General features: G+C 34.5%; 1 protein-coding gene across 2 annotated transcripts in view; it reads right to left on the reverse strand.

Moving 5' to 3' along the window:
- LOC117568938 (protein bric-a-brac 1) overlaps positions 1-14,607 on the reverse strand; it is a 92,505-nt gene that overhangs the window by 3,791 nt on the left and 74,107 nt on the right. For both annotated transcript variants that reach the window (XM_052004160.1, XM_034249868.2), the window contains exons 2-3: positions 523-580; positions 14-441 (exon numbers count right to left, since the gene is read on the reverse strand). In XM_052004160.1, the coding sequence (XP_051860120.1) occupies positions 14-441; positions 523-580 (486 nt within the window). The remainder of the gene's footprint in view (positions 1-13; positions 442-522; positions 581-14,607) is intronic.

Here is a 14,607-nt window from a genome sequence, read left to right on the forward strand (position 1 = left end):
CTGCGTTACCTACCGAATGCCGTCCATAGGGTGGCATGTGCGCCCCCAAACTGTCGTCCTTCAAGTCCTTGGTGTCGCGAAAAACAACCGTCTTGATCACGCCCTTGATGTGCTCATCCGGCCAGATGCCCAGCAGTATGCGTTGCGGTCGCCCGCGTCCCTTGGGCCGCAAATCGGGTCCCCCATCGATGGACGGTCCGAGCATGTTGTGCACTCGATTCGCATAGAGCACAAACGTTGGATAGGGTATGTCATATTTGCGGGCTGCTTGCGACAGCGAAAGTCCCTCCTTGAGGACACTGAAGATGGCCTCGGCCATCGTTTCGGGTCGCCAGGATTTTAGAGGACCGCGTTCGCGAAATCGCATATGATGCATAAGATTTTGATTGGTGTTCCAGCATTTTTGCCACATCGATTGCAATTGATACTGATAGCTGTCTGCTGAAGTTTGCGGTAAGTGACAGAAGTTCATATACATATACAGTCTATATATATTTTTGTGTATTTGGATTTTGTACAAACCTGCTAACGTTGAACCGGTGGCGCCCATCCAAGCGTGCGAGTTCTCCATCATTTTTGCCTGCCAATAGAAAATGAAGAAACAAGTGGAAGAGAGAGATGACTTAGTGGGTCTTCAATTAATTGCATAACTCGCTTTAGTTAGTGCTCAATGTGCCGCCTCCACTATAACCATATAACATTGTATTTGGGGTGCTCTCGTCTAAGCTCGACCTATTTTCATTGTGTTCTCAGATACCCTAATATCTGAAATTGTTCTTACGAAGTGGATACAAATTTCATAATCTTTTTTTATTAACATTTTTAGGATATGTTGAGAGTTGGAAACGAATTTCATTACATTTCTATAATATTAGAAAATTATTGTGGGTGTCCTTAGCGATTTTTGATAATTGGAAACGAATTTGAATACATTTGTATACTACAAGAAAGCAGTAAGAATTTTTCCTAGGAAAATAATGTGGATATTCTTCAAAGCCTTAATTGACAATTAGAATTAGAATTAATTCTATATTACAAGAAAGCAGCTTTCATTACGAAGACACGGTGAATTATAATACAGAGTCTCTACCGTGTGTTCCTTCCTTTCAAGAAATTATGGTTTTTCTTACTTTTTAAGTACTTTTTATTTTAATTTATATATTTTTTTTCTATTACGTTGTATATTTAATGGTTTCTAAGAGTTTTAAGCTGTTTTTTAAATTTTATTGTTTTAAATTTTATTGTTTTAATTTTATTGTTTTATTAATATTTCATTTTGTTTATATATTGTTTGAGTTATATTTATTAAGTGTAGCTATTTTATGAATGATCAGCTATTTTATGATGAAAAGAAAGTTTTTTGACTTTCAGGAAATAATATTTTTTCTTTTTGTATAATAAAAAGTTTTTAAAATTTCCCTTGCCTATTAAATAAGTTTACTTGTATTTTTATTTCATTTATTATTATATTCTTTAAAGTTTGTTATATGCTTTTTATTTTTTATTTTTTGTATTTTTGTATTTTATTTATAAGATTGAATTTTAATTTCGTTTATCTTTGTTTTCTATATACTAAAAAATTTGATATCTCTGTCTTCAACACTTGGTACGTTTAAAATTCAATTCTTCCTTGACATTTATCAAACATGTAGCTGATGGGATAACTCAAGTTAATAGTTTCCCCTCTAGTTTGGCATATGATTGAGCAGAGTATTCTTAAGTCGACTAACTGCTAAAATATGTGCATAACTTGTACATATGTATGTAGTTTAGAACTTGTTCTAACAATATAATGGCTTCGATTCTAATGCTAACGATACATTTAACTGCAGTGCCTGTCCTGAGCGTTGTTCGAGTGGCAAACGTCATTGACGTTAGCGTTAACGTTACCGTTACGCTTGCCGTTCGTCGTTGCCGTTGCCCGTTGCTGACGCTGTCTATTTGCCGAGTACCGTTTGCCGAGTGCCTCGTATTGAATTCACTAATTGCATAACAAAGTAACATTTGCATATTGTGCTACATATCCTTAAACGTGTCTATATGCTGCTTCTCATCATCATCATCATCATCATCGTGCACTCTACACTGCACTACAAGGTGCTCTGTCTGTCTCTGTATGTGTGTGTTTGTGTGCGGCTTGTCAATAACTTCATTACAAAAATTTCGCATCATAAAACATATCGCAAGAGTGTGTACTTGGAGAGCCGACTCGGGTCCGGAGGGCCTCAAGAGGCGACCACTTGTGCCCATTTAGGCTAAGTATTACTTGTAAGTTTGCCATGTGACTGCGTGGCTGAGTAGCAGTTTAGTTGTGTTATTCTCATTCTTCTTATTGTTCATTTTAGCTTGACTAGTTTGCTATTCTATTCGCCGTAGTCGTATGAGTAATAATAACATAACAGCCGCCAGACAATGCGCAGTGTTTGGATGTTCTTTGCATTCTTTTCGTTGCATACTTTTATGGGCGTCAGACATGCACGTTGCGCCTCAAGTCGCCATTTACTTTTGTGCCTTATTATATTAGCAAATTATATATTACTTAGCTGCATTAGCTACTGTTTTTTCTCTACTTTTCCCAAATTACTTTATTTACCATGCCAAAGGGTGAGTCGTGAATATTTAGAGCAAGAATTTCGATACTTTCACATTATTTAAGTTTCTACTAAATAATATATAATAAAACAAGGACTATAACTTTTAAGTATTGCAGTCGCTTTTGTGATTTGTTATATTAGCAGCAAATTCTATACTTCTTTTACTATTTACTATTACCAGCTACCTTTTTTCTCTCTAGTTTTCGTCAAATTAGTTTATTGATCATGCCAAAAGGTGAGAATTGAATACTTAGAGCAAGAATTTCGGTGAATTTGAATTTGTTTTTCCAATTTGTTAAATAATGTGTAAGAATGCTTTAAGTTTTCTCTACAGAGATATCTGAAATTTCCTAATATAACTCGTATTTTGAATTTAATTTTAATTAAAAAGATTATTAGGGGTTTACTAGAACACATTTTTCAAAATATTATTTTTTTTTCTGCTCTAAAAAGTATATATATAATATAATATCAAGAATATATTATAATCAACAACTAATATTATAATCAACAACCATGTCTGTCTGTCCGTCCGTCTGTATGAACATCTAGATCTCAGGGACTATAAGAGATATACATAAATACATAGATACCATTGAAGTTTATTTCAAATTTTTGCCACACCCCACTTCCGCTCCCACAAATCAAAAAAAAACATAATTAAAAATGTTGTATACACAATATTAACTACAGTATGTATTATGTATTATTTTATTATTATTATTATTTATTTATTTATTTTTTTTTTCTTTTTTTTTTATTTTTGTTGCAATCAGATAAAAATTGTAGATAGTATTTAAGAAATTCTTTTGTATGGGAAAAAAACTCTTCTTTAAATCGGGTCTTAGCTACTTTGGCTGACAAATTGGTATGTTTTGAACTCTATGGTATATATTGAATGTAAAACTATATCAATATACAAATCATAGTCTTCGATATATTTTTAGCATTTTTGCGGTATATTAATTTTGAATTTTTTAAAACATATTTTATTCTTTCTTTATCTTTTTGACAATGGTGCATTCCATTTCTTATAATTGAATTGATTCTCATATTCATATGATATTTTTGTAGTTTATCCTTCTTATTTATAGTTCAATAAAAAATGATTTAAAAATTGATTACTTTTAAAAGTAGTAAACCAGTTTAAATATTTGAATTTCGTTCTTCTTTGTTTCTTCTTACTCATATAATTTTTTCGTCACTGCAGAACTCTTAGCTCGCTTGACTTGATTCGTGTCTAATCATTTATGGGCTTGGCTCACTTTAAGTGCTTGGCCGCATCGACAGTTTTGTGGCAGCAAGTCGCATATAATTATATATAGATTATATAGATATATTTGTATGGAAATAGCAGCTGCCATATAATATTAGTACATATGCCACGATGATTGTGTATGTGTGTGTGTGTGTGTGTTTGTGTGCATCAAAGCGAAGAAACGTTGCAGCCATCAAACCGGCAACAGCAACAGCTACAACAACAAGAACAGGAGCAACATCAACATCAGCAGCAACAGCAACTGCAACATGAGCGACAACAACAAAATGCTGCAACATGCACATCAACTAGGCAGCCAACTAATGGTCCATTCGTGGCACTTGGTTATTGACGTTGGACTCGAATTGTATTAACAATGCATGGGCCCCAGATCCAGGGACGCAACTCTATATCGAGAACCTGGCCACTGAACTGCGAGTTGTAGGAGGTGGGGAGGTGGAGAGGTAGGAGAGGGGGAGGTAAGCAGCGACTGCGTTTGGCTTTGATGCAAAATCGAAACGTGGTCAACTTCATTTCGCTTAATTTCGCGTTGACTCTGCGCGCTCTCTCTCTCACACAGCGGCACGCTAATCTGTTGTGGGGTTTAGTGCCATGGAGTGGGCGTGGCACTTGTGACTGACTCAACGCACCTATGCAAAGGGGAGAGAGAGGGGAAAGCGAACACTACTACTGCCACTCAGGTATGACATTTTGGCAGCGTCGAGTGCACCAAGACTGTCAAATGAGTTGTAATGAAATCTCGTTCAGTGCGTGTGTTGTGACCTGAGTGTGTGTGTGTGAGTAGGGGTGTGTGTGGCACAGTGTGTGTGTGTGTGCGTATGTTGTGCTGCTTTGGTCAGTTGCACATATAATAAATAAATTATTTGGCATTTGGCGTACGTATTATTGAAGGCAGGTGGATAACAGGCACAAACACACACACACACACACGCACACACTCTAACACACACTCACACACACACATACTTGCATGGAAAGTGCAACTGCGGCGCCAGCTGTCGTCCGTCTTTGCGACAAACTTGCGCATTAGCGTGATTAGTCTCAATAGTCGCTCGCTGGCATTTAGACTCGCAGCAGCAGCAACAGCAGCAACCACAATAATAACAACAACGGCAACACAACGTCGACAACAACAACAATCTTCCCCTTTCCGCATACAAATTTGTGCTTTGCTTTAAACGTTGCGACAAATTAAATTATCCAAAATTCCTTGCGTTTCCGCCATTTTGCCACGACTGCGAATGTCTGGCTTCAAATCCAAAAAAAAATCATATAGTATATATATATTGTGATGAGGGAAATTTGGGTAAATAAAATACGCCCCCAAGTGTCAAGGAGCCAGGAAGAAGGCGTAACGTCAGTCAGAGAACGCAATCGAAACCTTTCGAGACACAACTCCAAGGACCGCATCCCATAATCGTTGAGGCGTTAAGCCCACACCAATTGGGCGTAAAAAGCTGTGCCAAAACGCAGCCTTAACGTCCACTTTGCGGCACTTCTCTGTGTGGTATGGCAAGTGGCAAGTGGCGAGAGGCATGTGGCAAGTTCTAGCCCCGGGGTTCGCTTCACTTTGCGGTGGTTGCTGCCACATTTTCTGATTCGCTCAGTCCAACATACAAACAAACAAAAAAAAAAAAAAAACACCGACCCGCAAATGCAATTTAGTCAAAATGCACAACGGGAAGCGCACTCAAAAAACATTCTAACAGCAAAGGGCAACAAGTTTTCTAATATTTAACACCAACAAAAAGTGATGCGAGAATAAAATAAAATATTTAGATAAGTTGCAGAGGCTGCAAATAACAATAATGAGTAACAATTTTGTTTGTACTAATAACGTTGTTAGTTATGGAATTGAAATTTTCACTTAAATTAAAGTATGAAAAATTCATAGGTAAGGAAATGGTTGTTCTAATAACTTTGTAAGTTATGGAGTAAAATTAAAATATGAAGTCTTTCATAGGTAAGGAAATGATATTAACAGATTATTCACTGTTCTCTATGCACTCTTCTGTGTTTAGGTTTGTATTTGTTCATTATTTCAGGAAGAGTGTTCTGAAGTATTGCTTTCAATCTAAAGATTTCGTAATAGAATGAAATTCTGTCTTAAGAAAATAATTGTATGTCGAACAAAAAAGAAAGCTACAGTCGACTGCGAGAAACCCGTTTTTATTAATATTAAAAAAGTGCGGTATTATTTTTAAAATATACCAAATTAATATACTACAAAAACACTAAAACATGCCAATGGCTATATTTAGTACATTGATATACATATGTATTTAAAATATACCATAGAGTACAAAATATACCAGAAAATACTAAAATGTATCAATGGTTAAGTTTAGTACATTGTACTACTAGTAATACCTTTAAAATATACCATAGAGTATAAAATATACCAGATTGTAAGCAAAATAAAATAAGTATGCTTTTTCTCCCATACAAAACAATTTCTTGAGTATTTTCTACAATTTGTATCTCAGCCAAATTTTACAGGAATAATAGTATAGTTGTCACATTTGTTAAAAATTTAATAAATATAAATATGATGAATATAAATAGCTTATGTAAATATTCTCCAATTTCTTTAAACATTGCATATTCCTAATTTGCCATACGAAAAATTTTAAATTCTGAATATAATATTATTTATGAGAACACTTTTATTTGAGACAAATAAGTATAAAGTGGACAAAACAATAGAATGATTTATTATTATTAATTTCCAGAAACTTTTCTTTTGTATAAACATAATGGGATATTGTAGTACATATAAGGAAAGTAAGAGAATAAACATATTCTGTGATTCGAGAAAGCTAATAAAGTTGAATTAATGCATATGCCTTATAGGGAAAGTGTATTCCAAATTCCCGTAAGCCGTACAGGAAATTGCCGAAAGTATTAGATGGTAGCATGTGTGAGGAATGTGTTGAAACCCAAAATTAATTAGCGTGAAAAGCATTATTGAATTGTATGCAAAAGCAAAAGCAAAAGCATTTGACAAATCGTTTGCGGAGCGTCGCATCGCGTTTTCTTGGCCAGAAACTCGAAGACGCGGATACTGGCAAAAACTTGCATTAGTTTTGTGAGCCAACGTCGAGCTCATTTCCTTTAGCATATGCTTCAAATACACATACATACATATATAGAAATGCATTTGTGTACATGTGTGGGTGTGTGTGTTGCGGCAGTCGCACTTTTAATTTGATTTAGTCGCAAAACTTGCTTGGCAGTACTTCATTAAAATTTTGCAACAACAAATAAACTTGGGCTGCGAAGTTTTTGGCGCGCTTTTTGCTTGCTACTTGAAACATCAATTACAACATGCAGCAGCTCCACTGACAGCAACAAGCGGCATATTTCCGACCCAGTCGCGTCCCCCTCCCTTCCCTTTCCCCATCATCCTCCCCTCCTCTATGCAACCTCATCTATCCATGCCAATACCATCAGAACACCATCATGCTACTCCTTAACCCTTAGGCAAGCCAACAAGCGCTCTGAAGTGTGCTAGGATTTCACTTGAAAACTGCAATCAAGTGAATTTCGATATGTATGCATGTGTGTGTGTGTGTGTGGGTGTGTGTATGTCCGGGGCATATAAAAACTTCATGGATTTAATAATCAAACCATCGATGGTTAAAATGTTGCTCGAGCAGCGCAAACATCCGAGTGCTAAGCACCAAAAAGGCTGCTGAGAAGGGGGCAAATCAAATGGGGACGTCTCTACACTTGTTCGTCATTTCCTGTACAATTTTATTATATTTCATATATGGATGGCTGTTGTTATGAGTGTGTGTGTGTGTGTGAGCGATCGGCAATATAGCAGCTTACTATAGACGGATAACTGGCAGGGCAAATGTTGCCTCAACTACTCCACTGCGAGTCTCTACCACATATAAGTATTTATACAAAATGTGAAACGTTGCTACATTATAAAAGATGCTGTCTACACATGTGTATGTGTGTGTGTGCGAGTGTGTGTTTATGTATGGCAGCTGCATTTAGAATGTTGTATGTAATAATAACAGAAAAATCATTAAGTGCCCGCCCAGCAGTTCAATAAATTTGTGTTGCTTACAAAAGTTGCAAATGGAAAAAACATTTTTTTTTTTTTTGTATTTATTATTTTGCTGAGCTAAACCAAATGATGGAATGTTGTTGCCGTGTGGCAAAAATAAAGCTGCAGTAATTAGAGAACATTTTTTTAAAAATGTTAGAAAAAAGGTGCAATTTAATAAAAAAAATGTGCGTTGAATGAATTTAATATTTTCAACAGTTTTGAATAGATGCATTATTTAGGTGCATTGATCTCAGTTTAGAAAACTCTTGACTCTGTTGAGTCTTTGTATAGACTTAATATTTTCAGTAGTTTTATGCACAAAAGTGAAAGGGTTGAGTTAGTTATTAAAGCACTTTAATCTCAGTTTAGAAACCTAACATAGTTGGTAGTCGAGTTACTGAATAGGAGTGTTTAAAGGCATGAAGTCTGGTCACACTTTATAACTCTCGCTCTTTTTGTTTTTCATTTGTGAATGTGAGGAAAGTGTAGAAACCAATTATAGTAAAACATCTATTCGAGTTTTGAATAACTACTTTTGAAGGAATCAAGTCTGGCCACACTTTTCAGTCTCTCTCTGTATCTATCTCTTCAGAAATGATTTAGTTACACTTTATTATATTATAGGATCAATTGAGTATTTTTAACGATATTAAGTCTAATAGTATTAAATAACTATTTTTAAGAGATGTGAAGTTGGGTCTCACTTATTTTCTTCCTTTCTCTTATATAACAGTATGAAATGAGAATTTGTATAGACATGGAGGCGGGTAACATTTTATTATTATTTATTATAATAGTGTTAAAAGAGTATTTTTAAACATATGATGTTTGGACACACTTTATTATTCTCTCTCTTTTTAATTTTAATTCTCGAATGTTAAAAATGTGTTGCGAACAAAAGTAAAAGAGTTCTTAAAGCAACAAAATGTAATATAAAACCTTAGTTTATTATAAAAGTGCATCGATCTCAGTTTAGTGAGCTAGCATATCTGCTAGTCGAGCTTTGCTGAAATCTTTTCACATCTAGTTTTGCCCGCCTTGGACTTTGCAGACTAATTGCCTGCAATCGTTGCACATCTAAACCCGACTCTTTTTCGCAATACGAGTAAAACAACAAAACTGAACAAAAACAAAACAACAAAACTTTAATTTTGTTGTGCGCACAATTTTTATCATTGTTTGTTAAAAACTGCGGTAATTTATACAACCGACAGCAAAAAACAAAAAGTTTTACAGGTTAAAATGCCAGCAATAAACCGATTAGCAATTGGGAATGGGTTCGAGAAGAGAGAGTTGGGGGCTTTGGTAGCCACCAATCAATCGACAAAATAATGCGTTAACTTTTAAAAACCACAACTACAACGCACACACGCAACTTTTTACACACAGAAACACACACACACATATACTGACGCATGCAGCAACTTTGTGTACGCGGAAAAAGCGATTAGAAAAACAAAAACAAAAACAAAAACAAAAAAAATTATTGCATTGGCAAAGGCGCAAGAGCTTAGACATGCCTGCGGTTCTATGGCTGCTTTCTGTGCAACAACAATAAAAAGTTTTAAATATTGCAATCAACCAACTCACAGACATAAACACACAAACACTCAGACATAGACACGCACACAAGTGCGCAGAAATACGCATTGAATAACCTGCGGTGAATTAAAGATACCTTTTTTTACAAATTTAAAAAATAAACAGTTTTTGCTTACACTAAAAGCATATGATGAAATATTCAAATTCAAAATAAGTCTTAATTAATTTTGAAGTTTAGTCACACTTTATTACTCTATCTCTCATATAAGAGTATCAAATGAGTATTTTTAAAAACATGGAATCTGGTCACACTTTAGTATTCTCTCTCTTGATTTTGATTTTAACCAATATTCCAAGTTTTATATAGAGTCTGGCCACACTTTATTATTTTCTCTCTCATATAATAGTGTGAAATAAGACGTGGAATCTGGTCACACTTAATTATTCTTTCTTTCTCTTTTGATTTTCATTTTAACAATTACAAAAATTCGAAATAAGTCTAAACTAATTTTTAAATATTTCCACTCAAATTGTATAGAATGCTTGATTTCAAAATTCTTATAGTATAATAAAAAAAATATAATCAGATTGAAAAGTATTCTTGAATTCAATAATGAATTTGACTTAGTTTTACCAAATTTCTCAAAGACGCTCAAATATTGTATTTAATAATCAACTTTGTCAGAAAATAAACTTCTTATTATATTCTTGTGTGATTGTCGAATGTAATTGAAAACATCAAATTCAATTTAATGCCAATTGTAGTAAATTGTATTGAATGTCATAGACAAAAAAGGAAAGTCTATCGCTTTGCTTTGTAATGGTTTAACACAATATTGGCTATTAGCACTTCATGAAGCAATAAACAACAACTGCATATTTCATTGTTCATTTTATTGGTCAACAACAACTTACTGTGAAAACATTTAACTTACTGTTCACAAAGTGTTTTCAACACACGATTTTTTTTTGTTGCTTTTGTTGTTGTTGTGTGAGTTATAAATCACGAATCTTTAATAGTCTGTTGCCAACAAAATCGCAAAAAGAACAAGGTGAAAATATTGAAAATTATTTGGCCAGCCGAATATTTTTTACCTATGTATACATCGATCTGCATATATGCAAACACACTCACACAGATACGAACACGCATACAAATGCCATAAGCTGGACGATATAAAATACTTGCCTATTTTTCGGCGCACAAATTGCAACAGACTGTTTTTTATGCATTTTATAACCGGTTGTTCTTGTTGTCGCCGTTTTGTTGTTTTTGTTGCTGCTGCGGTTGCTGTTGTTGTCGGGGCACATTACGCGGCAGAGAGGCGTGTCAGCCGCCCATTCATGCCGCACGTGCCGCGCATCAAAAATCGCAGCAAAAACTCGACCAAAAAAACAAAAAAATGAGAATAAAATAAAGAGTTGGTTGGCCATGTCCAACCGCGCAGTTTATAATCTAATAAGCAATCAATGATGTGAAAAAATGACTGGGAAACCATTTTTAAACGCTGCGGTGCACCACACACAGTGAGAGGCGTCTAGGAGGGGGGAGCATGGTCTAGAGGATTTGCTGTGCACTCTCTACTTTTTGGCATTCTTTTTTTGTGTTGGCTTTCATTCTCTTTTTTGGCTGCACTCGCAACACAATTGTTGCATGCAGCTGTCGTGTGAAAAAAGGCAGCAGCAGCATCAGCAGAGGATACAGGAAAAACAGATACGAGGGAGACAGAGGCCGATGGATTGACCATTTAACAGAGTCGAGAGCCCAGAGTCGCTTCCCGTGTGTGGCATGTATGTGCTTTGGTGCAACACTGTCTGTGTGTGTGGCAATGCACATAAACTGTAAATGCCGCACAATGACAGAGTGTCAATTTATTAGGTGCTACAATTTATGGCATCAGTTGCGCATCGCGATAGCCAAATGACCAAAAACTTCAGGCCGACCAAACAACCGAGCGACGACCGCATAACAATTTTTGTTGTTTACATTTTAATTGCATTTAATTGATTCCATAACAATTTTTTCTGCTACGCATTTGCAATTAATTAAACGAAATGCATAAACCAAAAATGAATTAAACATGCATTTCATTTCGCTGGACTTAAAAGTTTGCTTAACAGAAAATGCGATTATTGTTGCCATTCCTTCAAATAATACAGCAAAGAAAGTGTTCTGGATTTTTATATTAAAAAATATGCTGCACAGTAATTTGAAGAGGTTGTGAAAGGCGGATTTTGTGAGAGCTTTATTTTTTTATTTTAGTGTAATGAGCTACCATAATCTTGTATCATACTTTTATTTTGTTTTCTTTAAGAGCTTAATTTGCTAATAAGCTACCTTTATTTGTCTGTAAATCTGGTATATTTTATACACCATTGTATATTTTGCATGTAGTCAAATATCGAAATACCAAATATAGCCTTAGGTATATTTCAGTATTTTTGCGATATATTTGTTAAATATGGTTTATTGGAAATGTATCGACTGTATCTTTTTTCCTTGTTTTTTTCTCTTTTGAAGAGTATGATTCATTTGAAAACATTATTAAAGGTTTTTCTTATTTTAGTTATATTATAAACATGTTATTAAGCTTATATTTACTTTTGTTTATTTTCAATTTTTTTTTATTTTAGTTAAATGATTTACCACAAATTTTATTAAACCTCTAGTTTATTTTCTTTAAGCACTTCTCTCAGCTCATAATCTTGCAATCAAAACTCTTCGCTGCTTAATTTTTTGTATTAATTTTTTTTGCAAATACACCTCGGTTACCTTCGTCTGCTTTAAAACTTTTACATAGCTTGCGTTCGCATAAATTTAAAACATTAATTAGAATAAAAAGAAACAGCAGCAGAAAAAAAAAAAACGAAATAAAAAGTCTGGAAATATTTTCTTAACTTAGCTATTTTCAACTCCTTTGCCTTTTGGCCTACCTACCTTCTGTGTCTACCTTTTGGGGGTATCTTAAATAAGAATTCCCTGTCCCTTGTCCCCTTTGTCCCTGCTGCTGCTCTTCTCTCTCTCTCTCTATCTCTGATGAAAAATGGCGAATGTCTGTTGGAAAATGTCTGGGCTGCTGCGCTGTTGCGTTGATGCGAAGCTAAATTTAATTTTAAATTTTATGAACGCACATCAAAAAAATAAGCATGAGGCGGCGACGAGAGCGAAGCTAGCTACTTCTTTGGGGGTTGCCTCGTCAAAGTTGTGGCATTAAAATATGAAAAACAATTAAGCCCAACAACGTCTTCTACACTCCTAAAGCTAACTTTTGGCGCCGTCGTCTCTCTCAACGGGGAAGTTGTAATGTATTAGAAAATGGCTGCCTAGCAATTGCAATGGCCCAATTTTCCCCTCTACCTCCCTTTCTCTCGTTCGTTGCCTATTAAAATGCTGAAACAAAATGAGTATTATGTATTTCAATTCATTATGAATAATTCAACACTTGGCATGCATTTTATATTAGACAAAGAGTGTGGCTACGTTCAACATTTCCACTGCATTGCATACAGACTCGAGTTGTGGCTCGAGTGTTGTTGCAACAACACACTACAAGACAATTTGCTGCCTGTTGCAATATATATCTAGAATTTTTTTTTTGGGGGGCATATTACGGCAATTTCGGTTGTGGCAGACAACTTGACAACGCGTATCTCTGTCTCAATTCGGTTGCTGTTGTTGTTATTCTTGCTGTTCAAACAATAAAATGTAATAAATTATTTAAGCTGGCCAAAATGCACATTTGTTACAACGACGACGACGACGAGCATCATCAAAGTGCTTGCAACGAACTGTGAAATATGTGCACGAAACATTCAGTTTCGAGATTTTAGCAATTGATGAAAATTAATGGACCTCTCTTGCCATTGACTAATCTCTTCCTAACTGAAATTCTCTGTATCTGTACAATCTCTGTAAATAAATTGAAAACTTGTATAAATCATCTCTCGCTTGGCAACAATCCACTTTTGATTCAAGTCTACAAAAATTTGTAGTCTACTTTTAAGCGCTGACATTAAATTGATATTGATATTGATACAGGTAACTGCAGCAGCTGAATTTTTATTGTTTTATCAACTCCGGTTCGTTTGGTGCTTATCCAATATTTTCTGCAAATTATTTTCAATTTAATCTTGATAGTTTTCATTAGGCAGTTACTAAATCAAGTTTTATAGTATTCGTTTTTTTTTTATAAATTATTTGGGAATTGTTTTCTTGAAAGCTACATAGAATTTATTATTTGTGGCGGGATTTATTTCAAAGTACTTCATTGATATACCAAATATGACCTTCCGCTTATTTTAGTATTTTTGTGGTACATTGTTTGGTAGATTTTAAGAATAATACCGCGCTGTTTCGCTTTTTTTCTTTCTAAAAATGTATTATTTCGAAAGTACTTCATCGATGTACCAAATATTACATTCGGTATATTTCAGTATTCTGTGGTATATTATTTGGTTTATTTTAAGAAGAATACCGCTCTGTTTTGCTTTGTTTCAAAATTGGTAGCAGGTATGTCACAGTCGAGCACACTCGACATTAAATTTCATACTTGTTTGCTTATATGTTTTTGTTTTTCAATTGTAACGTAAAGATTAGGCTTTGCTTGACTGTTAAATGATATAATGTATACATATGTATATATATATATATATTTATTTTTGTAATGTAATCCCAGAATTTGTTATTTTATATTTTTGGGGCATACTTTCAATTAGAATTACACTCAACTTGAATCGCCATACAGCAATAAACATTTTTAAAAGTCTGACTTCAGAAATTGTTTCTTGATTTGCTGGCAAATGTTGAATGAATTGATATCACAAATAAAATGTACTTGCTAATTTGACCTCTTTAACTTAAAATAAGTAATGTAAGAAAAAATAATAACATTATATTTTCGATTTACAAAAACTTTTTTTTATCAGTAATTTAATTTCGATATATTTCGATCGATCTTGTTGAGAAGGTGTTTTTAACTTTGTTTTAACTGCTGAAAATACAAGTTATAGCCTGCTTACTAGGCTAAAAGTTGAGGTTCACTTGAGGCACAGACAGAAAACATTTTTCGTTAATCTATGCAAGAGGCAAGCAAAAGTATTTTGCATAGTAAAAGTGGCAGACGCTCTAC

The sequence above is a fragment of the Drosophila albomicans genome, chromosome 3 (genome assembly GCF_009650485.2).
Source record: "Drosophila albomicans strain 15112-1751.03 chromosome 3, ASM965048v2, whole genome shotgun sequence".
In the NCBI taxonomy this organism is placed as follows: Eukaryota; Metazoa; Arthropoda; class Insecta; order Diptera; family Drosophilidae; genus Drosophila; species Drosophila albomicans.